Source organism: Ambystoma mexicanum, chromosome 2p (genome assembly GCF_040938575.1).
Source record: "Ambystoma mexicanum isolate Mex_15411 chromosome 2p, UKY_AmexF1_1, whole genome shotgun sequence".
Lineage (NCBI taxonomy): Eukaryota > Metazoa > Chordata > Amphibia > Caudata > Ambystomatidae > Ambystoma > Ambystoma mexicanum.
In genome coordinates, this window is record NC_090923.1 from 1,256,030,722 (window position 1) to 1,256,050,574 (window position 19,853).

Here is a 19,853-nt window from a genome sequence, read left to right on the forward strand (position 1 = left end):
AGTGTGCTCTATAAATGTATAAAACATAACATCACTCCCCCACATGCCTTAGCCCCACCAATCCCTCCATTGGAAACTACTATATTGAACGTAAACAGATGTATTTCTGTGGTGCCAGGAGTACAACTAAGAAAGAAAGTACTAAAACAGAAAAAAAAGAGGATTATGGATTGTCCTGGTACTGAGACGAGGTGGCTCACAGGAGGCATTAGGAATACCAAAGAACCATTGACAGCAGGTGCTGCTGACGTTAAGCTGGGGAGGAGCAAGCCCCATAAAATGGAAAGTGAGGAAGGACTCAAGGTCTTCGCCTTCCTCCCTGGTCGGAGAACCCAGGAGTTTAGAGATCTACGGTGGACCAGAAGGAAGGGTTCTGCAGAGGATGCCGGCAGGACGCGCAGAGTCTGTGAAAGGTCCTGCGTCAGCAGGACCGAGGTCAGCTGCAAACAGGCGAGGCAGTGGCACAACTTCCAGGACGAGGTGGACCATGCAGTCGTTGAACGGTGCAGAGACTGCAAGAAGCCACAACATGCAGAGCCGATGCAGAAGCTGAGAAGACCCTGATGGCTGCAGGAAGCGGGGAGGAGATCAGCGCTGTGTGAGCAAATTCCAGGTGGTAATGGCAAGCCCAGGTGGACCGGTAGGGACGTGGGAGAGTGAAGAAATATCAGCTTCAGGCAAGGGCCTATCAGAGGGCCATCAAGTGTCTGGGACACCAACAGAAGTGAAGAGTACATCCAGGGAAATCTTCCTCATATCAGTGGTCGGAATAAGACCACTGACCAGCGAAGAAGTGTCTGGGACCCCAACAGAAGGGAAGAGGGCATCCAAGGCTATCTTCCTCGTAACAGTGGTGGAGAGAAGTCCACTGAACACCAGGAAGGTTTAGGGTTAAAGATTTGAAAACAAAAGGATCGAATGCAATCCATTTGAGTCAAAAGGACCGAAAATAAAAAGACTGAATGCCTTTTTTTGGGGGGGGGGCCCACCCCAAGCCCTGTTTTTCTGCCAAAAAACATTAATTTTACCTATACCAAACCCCCCCCAAAATACATTTTAAAAAAAGGCATTCAGTCTTTTTTTTCGGTCCTTTTGACTGGAATGTATTGCATTCGATCCTTTTGTTTTCAAATTGATGACTGGACACCCACCAGGAAAGGGTCTGGGGACTTTTTTGATTCTGTGAAAGAGTGCCAAGGCAAAAACCAAGTGAGAAAAGAACCATCAAACACCAGGAGAAGGGAGCCATTCTCCTGGTAGGAAAATCAAGGTCATTCAAGTATGCTGGAGAGGTGGCAGGGAAAGGGTGACTCCCTTTCGCCAGACGCCGACAACCCAACGCCCTTGCTGGGCCAAAGTTCTTCATTGACTCTTTGCTGCAACGAACTACTGTCGTCAAGGTGTACTGCACGCCTCTTCTTCACAGGACGTTCACAAGCTTTTTGTCAACGAGCACCGCAAAGATCGAAGCTGCTCCCTCGACAATGTTCACCTTTTCTTCACTGACTCTCGACGACCCAGGGCTCCTGCCTGAAAGGGAGTGCACTCAAGAAGGGCCAGTCGACGACTCGCCAAAGAACTCTACGACACCAGGTACATTGGTGTTGCAGAACTTGTAGAAAGATCCAAGACTATATTAAGCATAATTGGACTGGGCTTGTCAAATACGCTTTATTTAGAGGTTGCCCAGGTGGCAGGATCCTCGCACAGAACTGCCTCTAGGTAACGGGAGTCAGTGTTCTGCCATCGCTTGATTTAACTTGCTTTCTTTCTGTGTCTACCGTTCATCCATCTTACAAACTGATTCATGTGTCATTTGAACTGTTAACTATCGATTCCTTTGAAATGCATCAAATGCTAACAAGTGGTACCACGTAGACTTGTATATATTTGCCATTACAGTATTTCCAGCAAAGTGTGTTACTGTGATTGTGTACATAACGTGAACCTTATTTATATAAAGAGCTGTGTTTTCACTAACATAGTGTATGGACATTCCTTTGTGGGTGCTTGGGGACTACACTGTACTTAAAAACCAGCCCGCATCACCTCCCGAGAGCTAAGCCTTGATTGCTTGTCCATTGCTACCAACAATAGAGAGTCTTGGCTGGGGTGCTCTGTGCCTCTCCTCTGCCATATAGATAGCAGGAGTGCAGACGCCCCCCACCAGTGCTTTACACACACATCACTAGGAAGCTCTTCCCAAGGGAGAAAAATGATGCAACCATCAAGCTAGAGGCCCTGGCAATCAAATGGGCGGTGGGTTACTTGATATACTATCTTACGGGTAGAACATTTAGGTTAGTGACCGACCACTCTCCACTCACCTGGCTAAGTCTAAGACAAGACACAAACACATGAATAATGCGCAGGTCCCTGATCTCCAGCCTTTTTGTTTTAATGTAGAACATAGAAAAGGGAAATGTCGATTTCCTTTCCCGAGTCCCCTTAGAGGGAGATGGGGAAGACAGGAGCATTAGGTGAAGGGTATGTGACAATTTTCTAGGTATCATTGATTCTCCCCAAGGGGGAGCCCTTTGCTATGAGGCTAGGGAGGTGCAGCCGCTACCCAATAGTACGCCTAGGGGTAGTTTAATGTGGGAGAACCTCATGGGGAGGGACTCAACAATCATCATGGGTACAACCCGTTGTATAGCTTCATTCCACCACATGCCTTAAGCCCCCCTCCATTGCCAACCACTATATTATATTGAAAGTAAACTGATATATTTCTGTAGTGCCAGGAGTATAACTAGATCGAAAGCACTAGAACAAAGAAGAACACAGAAAACATGAGGACCACTGACTGTCCTGGTACTGAAATGAGATGGCTCACAGGAGGCATGAGGAATACCAAAGAACCATCGACAACAGGTGTTGATGTTACGCCGGGGTGGAGTAAGCCTCATAAAATGGAAAATGAGGAGAACCCGGGAGTTTTGAAATCCATGGTGGACCCGAGGGAAGGATTCTGCAGAGGACGCCGGCAGGAAGCTCAGAGTGTCTGTGACGGGTCCTGCATCGGCAAGACCGAGGTCAGCTGCAAACAGGCGAGGAAGCGGCACGATCTCCAGGAAGAGGTGGACCGGATGGTCCCCGAACAATGCCGACACTACAAGAAGCCACACCACGCGGAGCAGACTCAGAAGCCGAGAAGACGCCAACGGCTGCAGGAAGCGGGAAGGAGACCGACCATAGTCCCTGGAGAGATCAGCACCATGTGAGCAAGTCCCAGAAGGTAACATGAAGCATGGGCATACCAGTAGGGACGTGTGGGGAATGAAGAGGTCTCTGCTTGAGGCCAGGGCAATCAAAAGGTCTATCAGAGGATCATCAAGGGTCTTGGACCTGTGATAAACCCGAGGGTGTCTCACTTACTGGTCCCTGGGGATCTGTCATCCAGGTGGCCAGGACACGGCCATCGCTATTGGTTTCAGTTCCTGGGGGGGGGGACCAGTGAGGGAGGATCACCTGGATGTGGGTCCCTTGGGGAGAAAAGGTGGGACACCAACGAGTGAGACATGGTATCCCCCTTCCCATAACACCTTTTCCCCAGCCTACTACGTAGGATGCTCAAATACTCTAACCTCTTCCCCTTTTCCGACATGAACACTTTCGCACACCGCAAAAGACGATGGACAAACACTAGCGCCATCTATCTGACTTGTCGCAACACAAGGGTCAGGCAGAGTAAGGCAACTGACCAGAATCACAATCACCTGACGGCCCTTTCCGTTCACCACAGGGATAAAAGATGTATTACGAGAGCACAATACGAGCAACCCGCACGACGAGAAGGCTAACTCAGCACAGCAGTTCAAGAGGAGGAGAAAGACGGTGCAAACTAAGAGGGTGAAAAGGAGAGACGTGACCTTGCCCTTTCCAACCAAGGCCCGTGAAACCTCTGCAGAAGGAATCATAAGACCGCAAACAATAGCCATTGTGTGTTGCAAAAGGTGTCAACAATACACAAGGCCCTCCTCTACAGATAAGCAAGCCAGGAAGAGACGCTGGTCTCCGGAAACCAACCTTAACTCTGTCATGATTCCTGCCCCTCATGTCCCCAGCCCTCCAAGATGTAAGGCTGGAGCCAGGCCACGATCACCTACATGGCCCCCAAGGGCCTCTCCATCCCTCCAAAGACCCACTTGGAGTCAGACTTGGTGCTTGTGGCACCAGACTCACTCACTCCCATAGGATAACATTGGGGATTGGACTTGTAGTGCATTGATGGGGACAAGATGGATGCCCCCACATATTTCAGTTCCCAGAACTGCATGTGCAGTCTAGTCTTTTGGGTGTGGTTCAGCCCAGAGACACCTGGGATACCCAGAGACTATTTAAGCCACGCCCAGGCTGAGAAACATGCTTTGTGTTTTCTGCACCTGCAGCGTGACAATCACTGTGTTCGGATCGGTCTCCAGTAGGCCTGCATCTTTCTTCTGCGCTCAGCTCCTGCAAGAACAAGAACACTGTTAGGAACAGCCTTAGCTTGCAGCACTTCCGCCCATCATTCATCGCTCCTTCTGTTCTGCGGGCATCTTCGGCGGTGTCATTCCCATCCGGCACTCCGCTTCTTAAGGAACAGGGAAAAGAACAGAAAAAAGGCATTAGTAAGCATTCAGCAAATCTTCGCTTATTTTTAAAGACTGTACGAGCTTCAAACGCTTACCTGAATCCCAGCCGCTCTGGGGGAACTCTGTCTCCGGAACTTCTCATACATCTGCAAGAGGGAAAAGACACTCCAGGTTAGCGAGGAAACATCTAGAGGCGCCGCATACTGCGCTTACTCACCGCATTTCTTCTTCATAACCAGCATCCACGCTGAAAACATCTCGGCACCTAAAAGACACAGAAAAAGAACTCTGTTCAATACAAATACGAAAGGGTCGCATCGCGCTCTCACTCACCTTCAGCGCTACTCATCTCAGCAGCACTTCGCCATCCCAGGACGCCGGCCATCATCTAAGGAAGGAAAGGAATGAAGTTAGAGAACTGTTCAAAAGACTCATTATACTTACCTGTCGGACTCTTGCCAGTGAAGTAACTAGGCAGCAACGAGCCCGCATCAATCAACGCGGACCTGCGCTGAAAGCAAGATGGAGAGCACACTTTCCAAGAAAACAAGGTGAGCTGTGGATCAAAGGGAAGGGTTGGACCCCGGGGAAGAAGGGGTTCAAGCACACAGAGACAATAGGTAAACTCTACCAATCCTGTGTTTCAGGCCCAGTTTCCAGTCGAGTACACTCCAGTGAAGGGTTCGAGGTCGTAAGAGGTCAGAACAGGCTGAGTGACGTCCCCGTGGATACCAGGTGAGCGTTACAAACTCCAGAGAGAAGAAAAGCAAAGCGGTACATCACATCCAGTGAGGGGAGAGTTGATAGGCAACCGAACTGTGTTGATCGAAAGTAGCAAACGGCTAATTGAACTGTGAAATAACAAAAGAACTATTGATACTAAGAAGGGGAAAACCAGCAGCAGAAGAGTCCAGCATCACGTGGGTGCTCACTCAAGAAAAGCTGTGCGATAACCTGATTGTTGAAACTACCAGAACCAGAAGGCCTTGGGAAAGGCGAGAAGGTCAAAGTGGTCGTAGGGGAGTCTTGTAAAATCCTCAAAAGTCTTTGACCGTCAGATGATTGTGTGGCTAAGGGAAGTGAATCCTGCATCGTAAAAGTTGAATGTGCAATTGATAAAGTTGGCAGGAGTGAACCCGAAAAGAGGGATGCCGATAAAAGGGGGCGAAGTTCAAAGTTCCGAAATACAGTGTGTTGACCAGAGTGAACCTGGCAGAGGGATGTCCACAATGAACTGTGTAAAGAGACATTAAGCATTGTGAATACCTAAGGGGTCTGAGCCCGAACCAGGGAGATCCAAGGGCTGAACAGTAATCACCCGAAGATTTGTGAATGCCAAAAGGGGTCTGAGTCTCGACTTGACACCCAGCAACACTTGAAAGCAAGCAGCACAAACCTGATGGAGGTAATGCAATATGCAATATGCGAGAGGTATCCGAGCCCAAAGTACAACTAGAAAATAACTTTTATTGAATCTTTGTTCTGATACTTAGAACCAGTCGGGCCCTTGAAAGCAAGAAAACACAGCTATCCGAGGTCCTGATATCAATAAGGAACTTTCTAGGGCTCTGCGCCCAGACAAGGAGGATCCAAGGGTGAAAGGCATCACCCAAACATGCAAGCAGAAAGGAACTTTTGTTTATTATTTTGAATTCATCAGGTCCACAGCGGCAAGAGACTTTTTGTAGAAAAGTGACTTAACCACCCAAGGCCCTGATATCCGAAAGCGGAACGGTTAGCTTGTGCTGGGAAAGCTCGAGCGTGTGCTCTGCTCCGGAATCCTACCTTGACCTGTGCTTAAAATGTGGGGAAGGGAGACCCCGACCACCGCATCCTGACTTATTCTTTGTGAACACTTCCTTATGAACATTAACCCACACTTCTTTTGTTTTTAGCGTAAGGATTGGCAATAGTTTCTTAGTATAAGCCCTTTTATTTGACAAAACGCCACAAGGACTGCCTTATTTTTGTTTAAGTTGGGAGCAAGCTTCGACCATCAGATTTAGGTTTAGATTAGGCATTTTTTCAACCTATCTTTGCAGTTTAAAAAACACCCTTGAACTGTGATCACTTGTGTCTGTCTTTACTGTTGCCACCATGAGTTCCTTACAGACCCCAAAAAGAAACAAAGAGAACCTCCGAAAAAATCTTCCTCGTACCAGTGGCACGGATAAGACCACTGACCATCAGAGAAGGGTCTGGGAGTCGAATAAATATGACTAGTGCATTTGAGGAAATCTTCGTTGTACCAGTGGCAGGGATAAGACCCTTAATGAGCGAAGAAGGGTCGGGGTCCCCAACGGAAGGGAAACGTGCATCCGAGGAAAAGGTCCTCAAATCAGTGGCAGAGATAAGTCCACTGAAAACCAGAAAAGGGTCTGGGACCCTGATACAAGTAGGAGTGCCAAGGCAAAAACCAAGTGAGAAAAGAAGTCTCAAACAAGAGCAGTACGCTGGAGAGGCGCAAGCGTAAGGGAGCCATTCCCCCTGACCTTGGAGAGTGTCAATTGATACCAGGAGAAGGGAGCCATTCACCTGGCATCAAAAGTTTCTAAGTGCTGGAGTTACCAGCCATGGTAAGGGAGTCATTCCCCCTGGCATTTGTGTTCAAGAGAGCACTGGGGAACATCATCCATATACCAGGAGAAGAGTCATTCTCTTGGGCAGAGGACTTTTTTGCAAGATGGCTGCAAGCCAGGGAAGGGAGTCATTACCCCTGGTATTGGTTGTGCGAAAGAACATTGGGGAAACACTACCAATATACGAGGAAAAGAAAGTAATCCTCCTGGAGAAAGAACTTTCTGTTGAACAATATTAGTTTTAGTTGTAGTGTAAGGAACAGGAGCAGGTCATGACACAGGACAGTGGATTTTCATTTGGACGGACATTCTGACAACTCGTTGAGATTTAATTTCAGGCACGGAAACCCCTTTTAGAGATCTGGATAGTGAGGGTCTCTTTGATGTTGATGAAAGTCTTTAGCAACAAACATGCCACCTTTGTATCAGCTTCCTTCTTTTTCACACTTACAATTGGTCGACCTCGAGGTCACAGGTGGTGGCACCAGGCTGAAAGTTAGAAGCACCAACGCAACCTCCTGGCAAACCTGGTGCCAGCCAAAAGAACAGGCCCAAGTGCTTGGTTTTGACTGTATTCCCTACACAGGTTAATCACACCGACTTAGAAAGACAGGGATGGACTTATAACTGGTGTTTAACAGGAAGTCAAGAAGCCAAGTAGAGCACACTTTTAGTTATTTTATTCAAACCTCGGCCACTGTTTGTTTAGCCACACAAACACCTTTTATAAAGAACAAAGAAATGTGATAAATCAAAATTGCTCTTGGGTCATCTGTTGATCACTTGGCCATCACAACATACCTCCCACCCCTCACGGGGGACATTAGGATAAAATGACTGCTGGAAACACCCCACAACTACAATGAGTCCCAACAATCAAAACTCTTCTAGTATCTGCGGTGTAAAGATAAAATTATAAAATTAACAATGTAAAACGCTAGATACAAGGAACTCGCAATGTGCCAATGGGACCGGAAGCGTCTTTCTTTTTTTTTTACTTCACCTTCGTCTCCTTGCTTAACAGCTAATAATTTTCTAATCTTACACAATACTTTGATAAATATCACCTGGTTTGGCCCACATCATTTTTCACTTGCATGGCCTCCGTAAGTGGAAGGCTTTTTGTGGTACCTACCCGGTCAAAGTTTGGTGGATACTGGGCAGCAAACTCAAGCTGTCGAATGATGACCTCATTAGGGGGGACGTTGTTCTTCCTCATGTCTCGGATGATCTCAGTGAGGTAGACATAGTCCAGCTTCTTGACAGCTGCATTTATAAGGGCGCTGTAGATGTGGCTGTTTGCTGGAATCCCGGATATCTGGAAACATCCAGAGTATTTACATTGTTATTGAAGCTGCTAAAATGATTAGAAATCATCAACTGAACTAGCATTGGGCAGTTTCCACCTAGAGCAGTTACATAGTTGACAACGTTATAGCAATTTGTAACTTTTAGAGATTCCACTGTAATCGATTAATATAATATTTAAACTACGTACACGTTAGGGAAATCATGTAAAATCATGTAAAATAAGCTTCATTATGGAGTTTGAAAAAGATCATAACTTTGGTGCATTGCCAGTGATCCATAGTTTGAGATGAGGTCTACACTTGGACAAAAAAGGAAACATATAATTGAGTGTAATGTGGTGAGTCAGAAATAGGAGATGGACAAGAGGACATGTTTTGTTCAAATGTATTTCTAAGATATTAAGGAAACCTCCACTAGTCCCTAGATCTATGGTGGATTACATATGCCAGAAAACCACCAACAGATGCTCGACAGGATGTCACACAAATAAACCAGGTCCTCCCTGCAAGTCTATGCTAGCCTACTGTCTAGCCTACAACTATGAAAAGAAAGAGAATCAAAGCTTCAGGTTTGTATTGGGTTAGTCCCCTTTTGTGGTGTCTGGTTTCCTCACCCCCACCAAGGAGTTCTCACAGTCTCTTCTGGTTCTTGGTTTCATAGACTGCTCAACAAAAGGAAAAAATAAAATGTCCTTCATTGGTTCTCTGGTTCAAATAAAGGTCTCGTCAGATAGTCTGCACAGCCTCTGGTTTATCCCTTCTCTTGACCTGGATAGGTTAGTAATTACAAAAACAACAAAGTGTGCTCGTTATTCCTCCTGGTTAGTTCACAATATTCAGGTATGCTCCAAGTCTGTTCCACTCCGATTTGTTTCTTCTTTCTCTCACCCTTCATGGGGTAGCAGTTGTCTCAGTCCAAGTTGGGCTACGCTCCTGCTCAGCCCTCTGGTGACTATTGCTTTGCTCTTCCCCTTCTGGGGTATTCAAACTCTAAGCCTGGTGTGGATTACAGGCATTCTCAGTCTTTCTTGTTACTTTTCACTCCTCCTCCTGGAGCATTCGGATCATTAGCCCTGTGTAGTGATACACAAAATTGCAACTTTGCCAATCAGGGCTTTAGATGACAGCATTAGCCGCTGAAAGCCAATAGTGTATTCAAAGTATGTGCCGAAAATGCTGACAATAGTCTGTTGTAGCACTTCCATTATGCAGTAGTGAGCTACAAGGAATATGCAGGCCTAGTATGAGTGATAGGTCACATTATGCATTGTTGATAGACAGGCAGGGCGAAGGCCCCAGCTCTGTAGCTAATAGACCATATTGGAGTGTTTGGAACATTATGGCACCTATATAACGCTTAGATAGCCAGTCTTAAGCGCTATGAACACTAAACTATGAGTGCATGCCTTTTAGAGCTTGCTCTAATAGGGTTAATACATCTCGGCTTCCCTTAGAATATTCTGCCTCTCTAACGGTAGCCCTGTAAACTAATCTCCCTTTCTCTGGGAAGGCACTGATAAGACATTCCTGAGCTTTCATTCACAGAGCTGGGTTTTTCCATGAGCCAGCCTATATTTTGCAGAGGGAAAGTTCTGGAACTGTGCGTCATGGACGGACAGCACGAGATTATAAAATATGCATGCTCACATGACTCAGGTGGGAGATCGACCTGTGGACTTGGTTCGAGCAAGATCAAGTGCCCGGAATTTGGAGCTCTGACGGCACCCAGCAGCGCTGTCCTCTGAGCGGGGCTTGTTACAGCTAGCTTATGAGGGCCAGGGTCTCCCAGTGCTGATTGAAGGGGCGTAAGACTGTGTTTCTCTATGTTTCTCTATGTTTCTCTATGTTTTTCTATGTTCTATGTTTCTCTATATTATGCATTTCTCTAAGTTTTGTGCTTTGTAATCTTCTCTAACTTGAATCCCAAAATGTAAACGAAATTCACTGTTTAGAATAAATACTAAAACTTATTGAAGGTGTCATTTGTCACTAGCATGAGTTCACTGCTCAGCACAATAGAACCTGTATGTTGGGCTGAATTGGGTATTTTTTGCTCTCAGAGGGCTGGCCCCGAGGAAGATTTTGCCCATATCAAGACACCCTGTGCGGGGTACGGCCTGCTAAGCCCGATGTTGTCTATAACTTTTCTCACCACCTCATGGGGTATTTGTACTCCCAACCCAGTGCAGGATCAGTTGCGGCCTCCCCACCTTCCAGTTTCTCCTCAGATGCTGCCACGTGCCTTTACTACAGCAGCCCTGCTCTGTCATTGAGGCTCTCTCTCTCTCTAGTCCATGCAGATCTGCATCCTTCTCTTTGGCCCGGCCTGAGTGACCTGCTGTTATGCATTGCCTCTCCCTTCTCTGGGCTTTGGTGCAGTAGGACGCTGGTGTATACTGTTTTGTTTTGTTCAGCTTACCTGTCAAACGCAGATCTAGGTTTACCTCATCTATTATACCCAAGACCAATTTTACAACTATTTGTTATTTGTCTGGTTGGTACCCGGGCAGTCAAATGTAAATTTCGGCCAAAGTTGAAACAATACTTCCCCTTCTGGATAGGAGGCCTTAACATTGCTTGAAAAATCCAATCATAGCGGCCTCTGTTCCTATCATGCTTGACTATGGTTGCTTGAAGAAACATGATCTGTGCTGTAAATGTAATGTGAGAAGTTTACCTAGGTTTATTTGATTGCAGCATCTCGCATAGTTAGATTACTTTGTGCACGTACAGCTGCGGTGGAATGCCTGGTCTGAGAGCCATTTTTATATATCTAGAAAGTGCTCAACTAAAATACATTTCCCTGTTTATAAGGACATAAAAATCATGTTCTCTCTGTAAAATTGTTAATTGGCCACTTTCCTCTAGAATGTTCTCTTTAATGAGCTGTTCTCCGCCTTCTCAGATTTTGTCCCTAAATCAGGCAAGACAGGTTTGCAACACTAGGCTGGCAAGATGACTCCATGTCAATGGGACACCAATTGTAAGGCTGTGGGCTTTTGCACCAATAATATTACATTCTGGTACCTTTTGGTTAGAATTCTCTGTAAGGCTAATTTCCCAAACCTAGTGAGTCCCCCAGCAGCTTTGCTGGATTTTTGGGGTTTATTATGACAAAAGCAAAGGATATAGAATGTCAGAAAATGTAAGGACCCACATCGAAGGGGAGGTCAAGAAGATGCTTGATCTCGGGGTAATAGAGCCCTCTACTAGCCCATGGTCTAGCCCAGTTGTGTTAGTACCAAAGGCAGGATCAAAAGAATTGAGATTCTGTGTGGACTATAGAGTTCTTAATGCAGTCACCAAGACTGATGCCCACCCTTTGCCAAGGACAGATGAGTTGGTGGATAGACTTGGTTCAGCCAAGTTCCTCAGCACATTTGACCTTACGTCAGGCTATTAGCGACTCTTTGGGCATAACTCCACTGGTGAAACTGGACCCCTTCTGCTTGTTCTCTCCAAGAGTGGGCCTTGCAATTGACTTCCTTGCTCTCCAGTAGAACTCTGCCTATCCTGCCTTACTGTGGTTCTTTGAAAAGTATTGAAACTTGTGTGCTTCTTTAACTCTGCCTTTTTCCCTCCCTTTCTTTACTACTTATTAGAGTGTCATCTTATGTTAAGCGCTCACCTCTGTCTGAAAATAAGTGGTGTTTCTCACCAAGACTTGTCTAATAAGTGAATAGGGATGTATATGTATATGATAGTGAATGTGTGCTGAAATTACTTACCTCTTTCTTTTGCTAGTGTAATTTACAAGTGTGTTTTTAAATAAATAATTATATACTTTTACACCAAAGCTCTGGTCAGTGTTTGTTTGTGCTACTGTGTCTCTGTACCTATTGTGTATACTCTGCATACTGCCTAACTCTTCTTGAGGGAAGTCTGACTGCTCAGCCACAGCTACCAAGTGAATCTGTGTGGTACAGACTGCTACCAAGTGGGTTTACTGCCAAACACCTGTAGTCCTAAATCTTTTGCAGTGGTCCCTAAGGGAACTGCACAGGTTTCTGCCTAACAACGTTAATTTATTAAATTGGACAGGGGCACCTAAAACCAATAATGTGTAAAGGAAAGGCCCATAACAGTGATGCACCAGTGAAAGGCAATCATCTGGACAAATGAGCCAAGCAGTGTCAGTGATGTCAAAAGCTTTAACAGAACACGGAAAGCTCCCACAGCTGCCAATCTAATGTGTAACCAGAAGTACAAGTTTTGCAGTCTTACCTTCAGATCAGTGAGCAGCTGTAATCCATCCTTCATACTGCGACATGCTATGGCCAAGTTACAAAAGGTTTGCAAGTTTGGCACTATTCCTCGGTTAACCAAAATGGGCAACAGTTCCTATGGAAACAGAGACACAGAAAGGATTTATTCTTCTAAGCACCGTCTCCGCCAATTATATTTAAACCAAATCTGCAGTAACTAAATGTCCCATCCCATGGTCTTTGTCACATATAGCTTTATATATATTACATGGTCTGCGGTAGCGGCCATGTAGTTATGGTTAAGTTGCTAAACCCATAGTTAGAGCACTTTTTGGGCGTCTTATAACTTCGCTCTCCCTGGACGAATCCTCACCAAACATTGCAAAAAAAGTATATGGCCCACTCTGAATTTCTTTGCCAAGTTTGTTGAGGTTTTTTTAAAAAAAAATAATTTGTATTATTATTTTAACAATACAAACCAAACTTGCAGTACATTTAACATCATTCCACAGTTGCTTCACTTCAAAAATATATGCTGCTCCCTCAACCCCCGCCCCCTCGCGAGCCTATTCTTCCACACCTTCTGTTCCTACACCTTGCAGGTGGGGTCCGTCATCTACATTCACTACTGAGTCCGATCACTCGACCCATCGTACGTGGGCTCAAATAGCGTAGCCACTAAATGCTTCCAAGCTGTCAAGTTTGCTGCTTCCTCCTCACCCCCCAGAATTGCTAGATCTTTAAGTTTGCTGACATGCTTAAGTTTACTTGGTCTGCGAAACCCTCCTATTAGGCACGCCCATGCCGATTCTACCATTAGCTTAACCCCCTTTGTCTTTAATCTATACGCTACCACCCCCCAGAATCTTCCAATCACTGGGAACGCCCAAAACATGTGCACCATCCCAGCATCATCCTCATTACATTTAGGGCATGTTTGCCGTCCAGCATTCGCTATTCTTTGGGGCGTGATATACGCTCTGTGGGTGATCTACAGCTGTATCTGTTGTAACCTTACATTTCTCGACACCTTCTTATGATATCTTTGGGCTCTCTCCCACATCCCATCGGTCATAGGGGTGCCCACCTCTTTTTCCCATTCTTGTCTTAACTGTACTAGTTCTTTTCCCACTTTGGACATCACCATCTCATATATTCTGGATATCTCATGTCCTCCTTCTGCTATGTCATATCACATCTAGGGTGGCGTCCGGTTGACCTTCCAATATTGCCTCTGACCATGTTTCTTTGATCCGCCGCTAACACCATGTGGTATGTGATATATTGTCCCCTATGTAGCCCCGTTTCTTCCACCAACGTCTCGAATTCTATAATCCTTCCCTCTTGCCATACATCACCCATAGTTGCTATCCCAACTGGTTCCCAATGCTTCCTAATCATCTTCATTAGTTGGCCGTCTTTTCCCACAAGCAGCGCCTCCGGGGAACATGTGGATGGGTTCTCCATTACCCGACAGACCCTGTGCCACATTTCCCATTCCAGTAACATCATTTTCGGGCGCTCTTTCATATCTGTTCTGGGCAGCCACATCATTTCCTGTAAGAAGAACGGTTGTCACGGCCCACTCCCTTCGCTCCCGTTCTCGCTCCCTTCATTCCCGTTCCCGCCACTTGGGGGCATGTTTTGGGGTTTATTCCCTACTGGACATTTCCTTCGAACCTTATGCTACAGTGTTCTGATGAATTGGGACCGTTAAAACCTTATTTTCCAAGTTTCTTCCCTTCCGGATCCATTCCAGGTTTTTGGCAGCCAGCATGCTACTTAAATCAAATGACTATGCTTCCCAGAATGCCTTGGCTCACTGCTTCACCTCCTGCTTCCCAGAATGCCTGGCTCACTGCTTCATCTCCTCCCTTGCAGGACAAGGCTGGGTGGAGGATAGGCAACACCTGTGGCTGCAGGTGCAGCAGGTGGCACGCCTGAGGGGTGTGCTCGTTTAGCAGCTTTAAAAGCCTCAGTTTGCTTCAGTCCGGCGCTGGTCATTGTAGCAGTGTTCCTGTTATGACTAGTCTCCTGTTCCTTGTTCCTGGTTTCTGTGCCTTGTACCTAGTTCCAGTTCCTAGCTTTTGTGCCCAGTTCTTAGCTCCTGTATCTTGTTCCTCTGTCCTGGATTTCGGATTAATGTGCTTAATTGATTTATGCTTTCTGCATTTCCCTTTCTATCTTCCTCTGTCTGCAGACAGCCTTTCTCTGTGCTTTACTATTTGATGCAGCCCAGGTTGCCGGTGCGTTCTGTCTCTTTATGCTGTTCTGGTTACTGAAAGACTTGATGCATTAACCTTACTTTTGTAGTATTAGTTTACTGCCTTTTTCCCTTGGTTGGGTGGGAAAGGTTTTCTTTGTAATAGCGTTTCCCCTGCTCCTGATCCTACTTTATTCAGATTCCATTCCATATTTTCCATTGCACTTCTGCATTTACTTTCCATCGCATATTAGGTGTGGGAGTTGTTGTAACATGTTCCAGTGTGCATCCCCTTTTGTTTTCCTCACAAGTTAATATCACAATTCATACTTGCCCCTGACTAGGGTTAATGTATTTTGTTATCTTTAACACTTTGCTTTTACAGCCTTCTGGGTTCCTGTTTGATCTACAGGGTTCGTGAAATTACTGACATTCTAGTGGTCTTTCCGGTCCTCGTGAGTACTGTTTGAATGTTCCTTATTCAGTATTTTACAGAGTGTCAGTTCACAGAATCTGTACTTGCTTGCCCGCTACGTGGGTTTAGCGCCGTCAGTATCTGTAAGAGCATAGTGGGTAAAGAGTTTGCTGACTTTCCTTTCAGTTATAAGGAGGTCTTAAGTGCTTACCCTACATTCCTTTTTCGTATATTGGTAAATACTTTATTTGCACTCCTGGGTTTATACGTACACAAGCCTTGGGTATTTTATGCACGTTGTTAGATCCAAAGTTGTTCCCTGTGCAATTCTGTGCACTTTTCCCCTTGCCATAGTCAAGGCCTTCTTCCTTTCTTAACAGAATGACCAGCCGCTATTCCCGTTTGAATATGGCCAGAAAGAAAGGCAGCAAGGTTACTAAAAAATGTGTTCTGAAAGCTTTGATTCCGTTTGTCTGTAATAATCAAATCACTGATCCTGACTTAAACGAACTCCTTGACACAAATGGGTATTTACGTGCAAAATATTTTTCCCACAGCCTGGCCCATCATACATTGCCTGATCCTAATTCTGTCTTTAATTTTGATCCAGATATGTCCGCACAAGCCTTAGCAGCGGAAAATAAAACACTGTTAGATTTACTAAATACGAGTACATCTGTTGTTGAACCCCATGATTCCGGTTGTGCTTTACCTCAGATTGAACAGTTTCATGATTCAAACATAAAGAATGAAGGGGTTCAGTACATAACTTCTGTTTTCAGCCCTCAGTCAACTGCTTACTCCTCTGCACAAGTACTTACTGTAGTTCCTGATGTCAAGAGGTCTGATGTCAGTAGTTTACTTAAGGGTAACACAGATCAAGTCGGTAAGAGAGAGTATAGAACACAAGACTTGCAAGCAGTAAATGACAATGTACAATCAGTAAACGTCCGGATGACTAGGGTAGGATCCAGTCCTGATGCCACCATGCCTTCCCTTGTGCCTACTGATAGGGATGTACAGGTAAGCCTGGGCATGTTAAGAGCTGAATTTGAGGAGTTAAAACGAGAATACATCAGTTTACTAGAGGAGAACAAAACTTTACGATTTTCTCTGACTACGCTTCAAACTTTATCCGTTGATGAAGTGAAGACTGTTCAATCTCTGAGTAAGGAGGTTTTAGTAGGCCATGATACTTGTCAATATGAAACATCTATTGGGAGTGAAAGTCCTCTTTCTTGCACAGCACTTATTCAGAGCACTGATTCTGACAATTGTTCTACTGTTTGTGAGGAATTGCTGTTAGTTGAGGATTTACAAGCCACTCCTTTACCTAAGGTTTCCTCTGTAGCAGTCAGTCATAATTCAGAGTTTGAACACATACATGCTTCTGATTCCCAAACATTATCCACAATGGTGGCGTACACAGAATCAGTCACTACCGTAGGCTTAGGTTCTGCCCTTGATCTAGCTGCTGAGACTGAAGTAAACATTCAAGCTGATGTGGAGAACGATGCTACCTCTGTGTGCACTCCTTCTTCTGCCACTTTTGGTCACAATGAACAATCAAAGACAGTACCTAACTCTTGTTTTGATGGACTCATTCCACAGTGTACTAAAACAAAGACCCGGCAGGCGATTCCTGAACTGTTGATTGATAATCAGCCACCTTCAGAAGTTAAGACAAAGGAATGGACACTTGACGAAATCCTGATTAACAGAGACTTTGGAAATGACTCTGTGTCATCCACTAAGGAGAGGTACGGCATGGGTCCTGCTCAGTCTTTGGTTAATGGTGTCATGGAGTCAACCGCCCTAAAGATGCTTTCCATTCCTGAGCCACAATTATGTCTGTCAAATTCTGGAACTCTGGTCTGTCCTCCTACAACCTTGGACTCCTCAATGTCCCAGTCCACGGCTCTACAGTCATCGTTGACACACGTGTTTTCAATCAATGAACAATTGCTATGCCAGCCAGTTACTCAAGAGCCTTCACCATGTACGTGGTCAGAGCCAAAGACTTCAACAAGTTTGTCTTCAGCAAACGAGATGGCTTCAGTTTGCATGTCCTCAGCCTCAGACTATCCTTTAGCATGCCAGTTTTCAGCTACAGTGACTCATCCAGTGGATTCTCCTTCTGCCTTGGAGCCTGCGGTAGCACATACTGAGTGTCTGTCTTCGGTCTCAGAACCTACTGCTAGTTTGGCTTCAGTTCATGAAAGACCTGTATCCTGCTCAGCCTCGCTGTCAATATCGGAGGTGCATTTGTCTGCTTTGTTTGATCATGTTGCAGATTCATCTACTTCAGAGCTACCTCCTAAATCTCCACCATTTATTACGGATGAACGTCCAATCTGCCTATCTTATGCTTCAGGAGGATCACCAGAAGGCCTGCCTTTTACACAAGCTAATTCTTCCAACTGCTTGACTGTAGAAGTAGCACCTCCCGCATATGCTACATCTGAGTCTGAGACTTCTGCCAAAAACATCAAGCTGGTTCACAACTCGGGAGGGCCTTACATGCAAGGCCGTTGGTCTTGCCTGGAGTTTTGCAAGAGGGAGACGGATACCATCCGCCATGGCCTAGACATCGATCAAGTAGCCAACCAGGATAACGGGCTGGACGGTTCACATTTGGGGGCCGGTTTGGATCAGCCGCTTGACAGCTCTTTTGTTGCCGGATCCCACATGAGCCTGAAGGAAGGGACGGGCACGGCCCTCCGACTGCTGCACCATTCGGGTGCTAGTAGTCAAAGGGAGGACTTGACTGCTGCGGTTCATGATGTGCCTGTTATTGCTCCTGCTGCGAGTGTGCTTGATGTACCAAGTACTGCGTCTATCACTCTTATCGGTATGCCAAACGTCCCTGCGGCTGTATCCCACATGCAACAAGGTGGCTATATGACTAACACCAGGAATGCCAGCCTTGTACAACCCATTGGACTTCCAGGCCCCCAAGGTGTTGAACAGATGCAATCTAATCTTGGTCACCCTCAACCTCAGGTCTTGAAACAGATAGATGATGAGAGAAGATCCGAACCTCTATCTCGGCCACCACCTTCTTTGTCTGAACATGAACATTTCCTGAAACCTGCAGTTTTCTCGCCTCTTGTGTGTAAGCCTTCAGCAAGGGGGCTACCAGAGCATCTATCCTCAGCCAAAGCATGTTGCACCAGCCAGCCTTCCTCATCAATGATGTATGAATGTTCGCTCCCAGAGACTGAGTTTCATGGACCTTCCAACTCTTCTTCGGGTCCTGCAAATCCTTCATGCTTTTCTTCAACCCATGAGTCTCATCCTCACCAAAAACCTGCCTATGGCTCTTATAGACTGCAGCCTGATTCTATTCATTCCAGACCTTCTGCTTCTACCCGTGGATCATCGTTTTCGTCAGTGCCGCCTCCAAAATCAAGGCGCTCCCATCATGGTAGGAAGATGTTTTGTGCGAGTAACGGCCGCCTGGAGTCAGCCGTGGGAGGGGGTATACTGTCACGGCCCACTCCCTTCGCTCCCGTTCTCGCTCCCTTCATTCCCGTTCCCGCCACTTGGGGGCATGTTTTGGGGTTTATTCCCTACTGGACATTTCCTTCGAACCTTATGCTACAGTGTTCTGATGAATTGGGACCGTTAAAACCTTATTTTCCAAGTTTCTTCCCTTCCGGATCCATTCCAGGTTTTTGGCAGCCAGCATGCTACTTAAATCAAATGACTATGCTTCCCAGAATGCCTTGGCTCACTGCTTCACCTCCTGCTTCCCAGAATGCCTGGCTCACTGCTTCATCTCCTCCCTTGCAGGACAAGGCTGGGTGGAGGATAGGCAACACCTGTGGCTGCAGGTGCAGCAGGCGGCACGCCTGAGGGGTGTGCTCGTTTAGCAGCTTTAAAAGCCTCAGTTTGCTTCAGTCCGGCGCTGGTCATTGTAGCAGTGTTCCTGTTATGACTAGTCTCCTGTTCCTTGTTCCTGGTTTCTGTGCCTTGTACCTAGTTCCAGTTCCTAGCTTTTGTGCCCAGTTCTTAGCTCCTGTATCTTGTTCCTCTGTCCTGGATTTCGGATTAATGTGCTTAATTGATTTATGCTTTCTGCATTTCCCTTTCTATCTTCCTCTGTCTGCAGACAGCCTTTCTCTGTGCTTTACTATTTGATGCAGCCCAGGTTGCCGGTGCGTTCTGTCTCTTTATGCTGTTCTGGTTACTGAAAGACTTGATGCATTAACCTTACTTTTGTAGTATTAGTTTACTGCCTTTTTCCCTTGGTTGGGTGGGAAAGGTTTTCTTTGTAATAGCGTTTCCCCTGCTCCTGATCCTACTTTATTCAGATTCCATTCCATATTTTCCATTGCACTTCTGCATTTACTTTCCATCGCATATTAGGTGTGGGTGTTGTTGTAACATGTTCCAGTGTGCATCCCCTTTTGTTTTCCTCACAAGTTAATATCACAATTCATACTTGCCCCTGACTAGGGTTAATGTATTTTGTTATCTTTAACACTTTGCTTTTACAGCCTTCTGGGTTCCTGTTTGATCTACAGGGTTCGTGAAATTACTGACATTCTAGTGGTCTTTC

At 45.8% G+C, this 19,853-nt stretch overlaps 1 protein-coding gene across 7 annotated transcripts in view; it reads right to left on the bottom strand.

Moving 5' to 3' along the window:
• Positions 1-19,853, bottom strand: part of PTCD1 (pentatricopeptide repeat domain 1) — a 688,818-nt gene that overhangs the window by 103,426 nt on the left and 565,539 nt on the right. For all 7 annotated transcript variants that reach the window (XM_069645574.1, XM_069645570.1, XM_069645569.1 and 4 more), the window contains 2 exons: positions 12,691-12,807; positions 8,292-8,474 (listed from right to left, as the gene is read on the bottom strand). In XM_069645574.1, the coding sequence (XP_069501675.1) occupies positions 8,292-8,474; positions 12,691-12,807 (300 nt within the window). The remainder of the gene's footprint in view (positions 1-8,291; positions 8,475-12,690; positions 12,808-19,853) is intronic.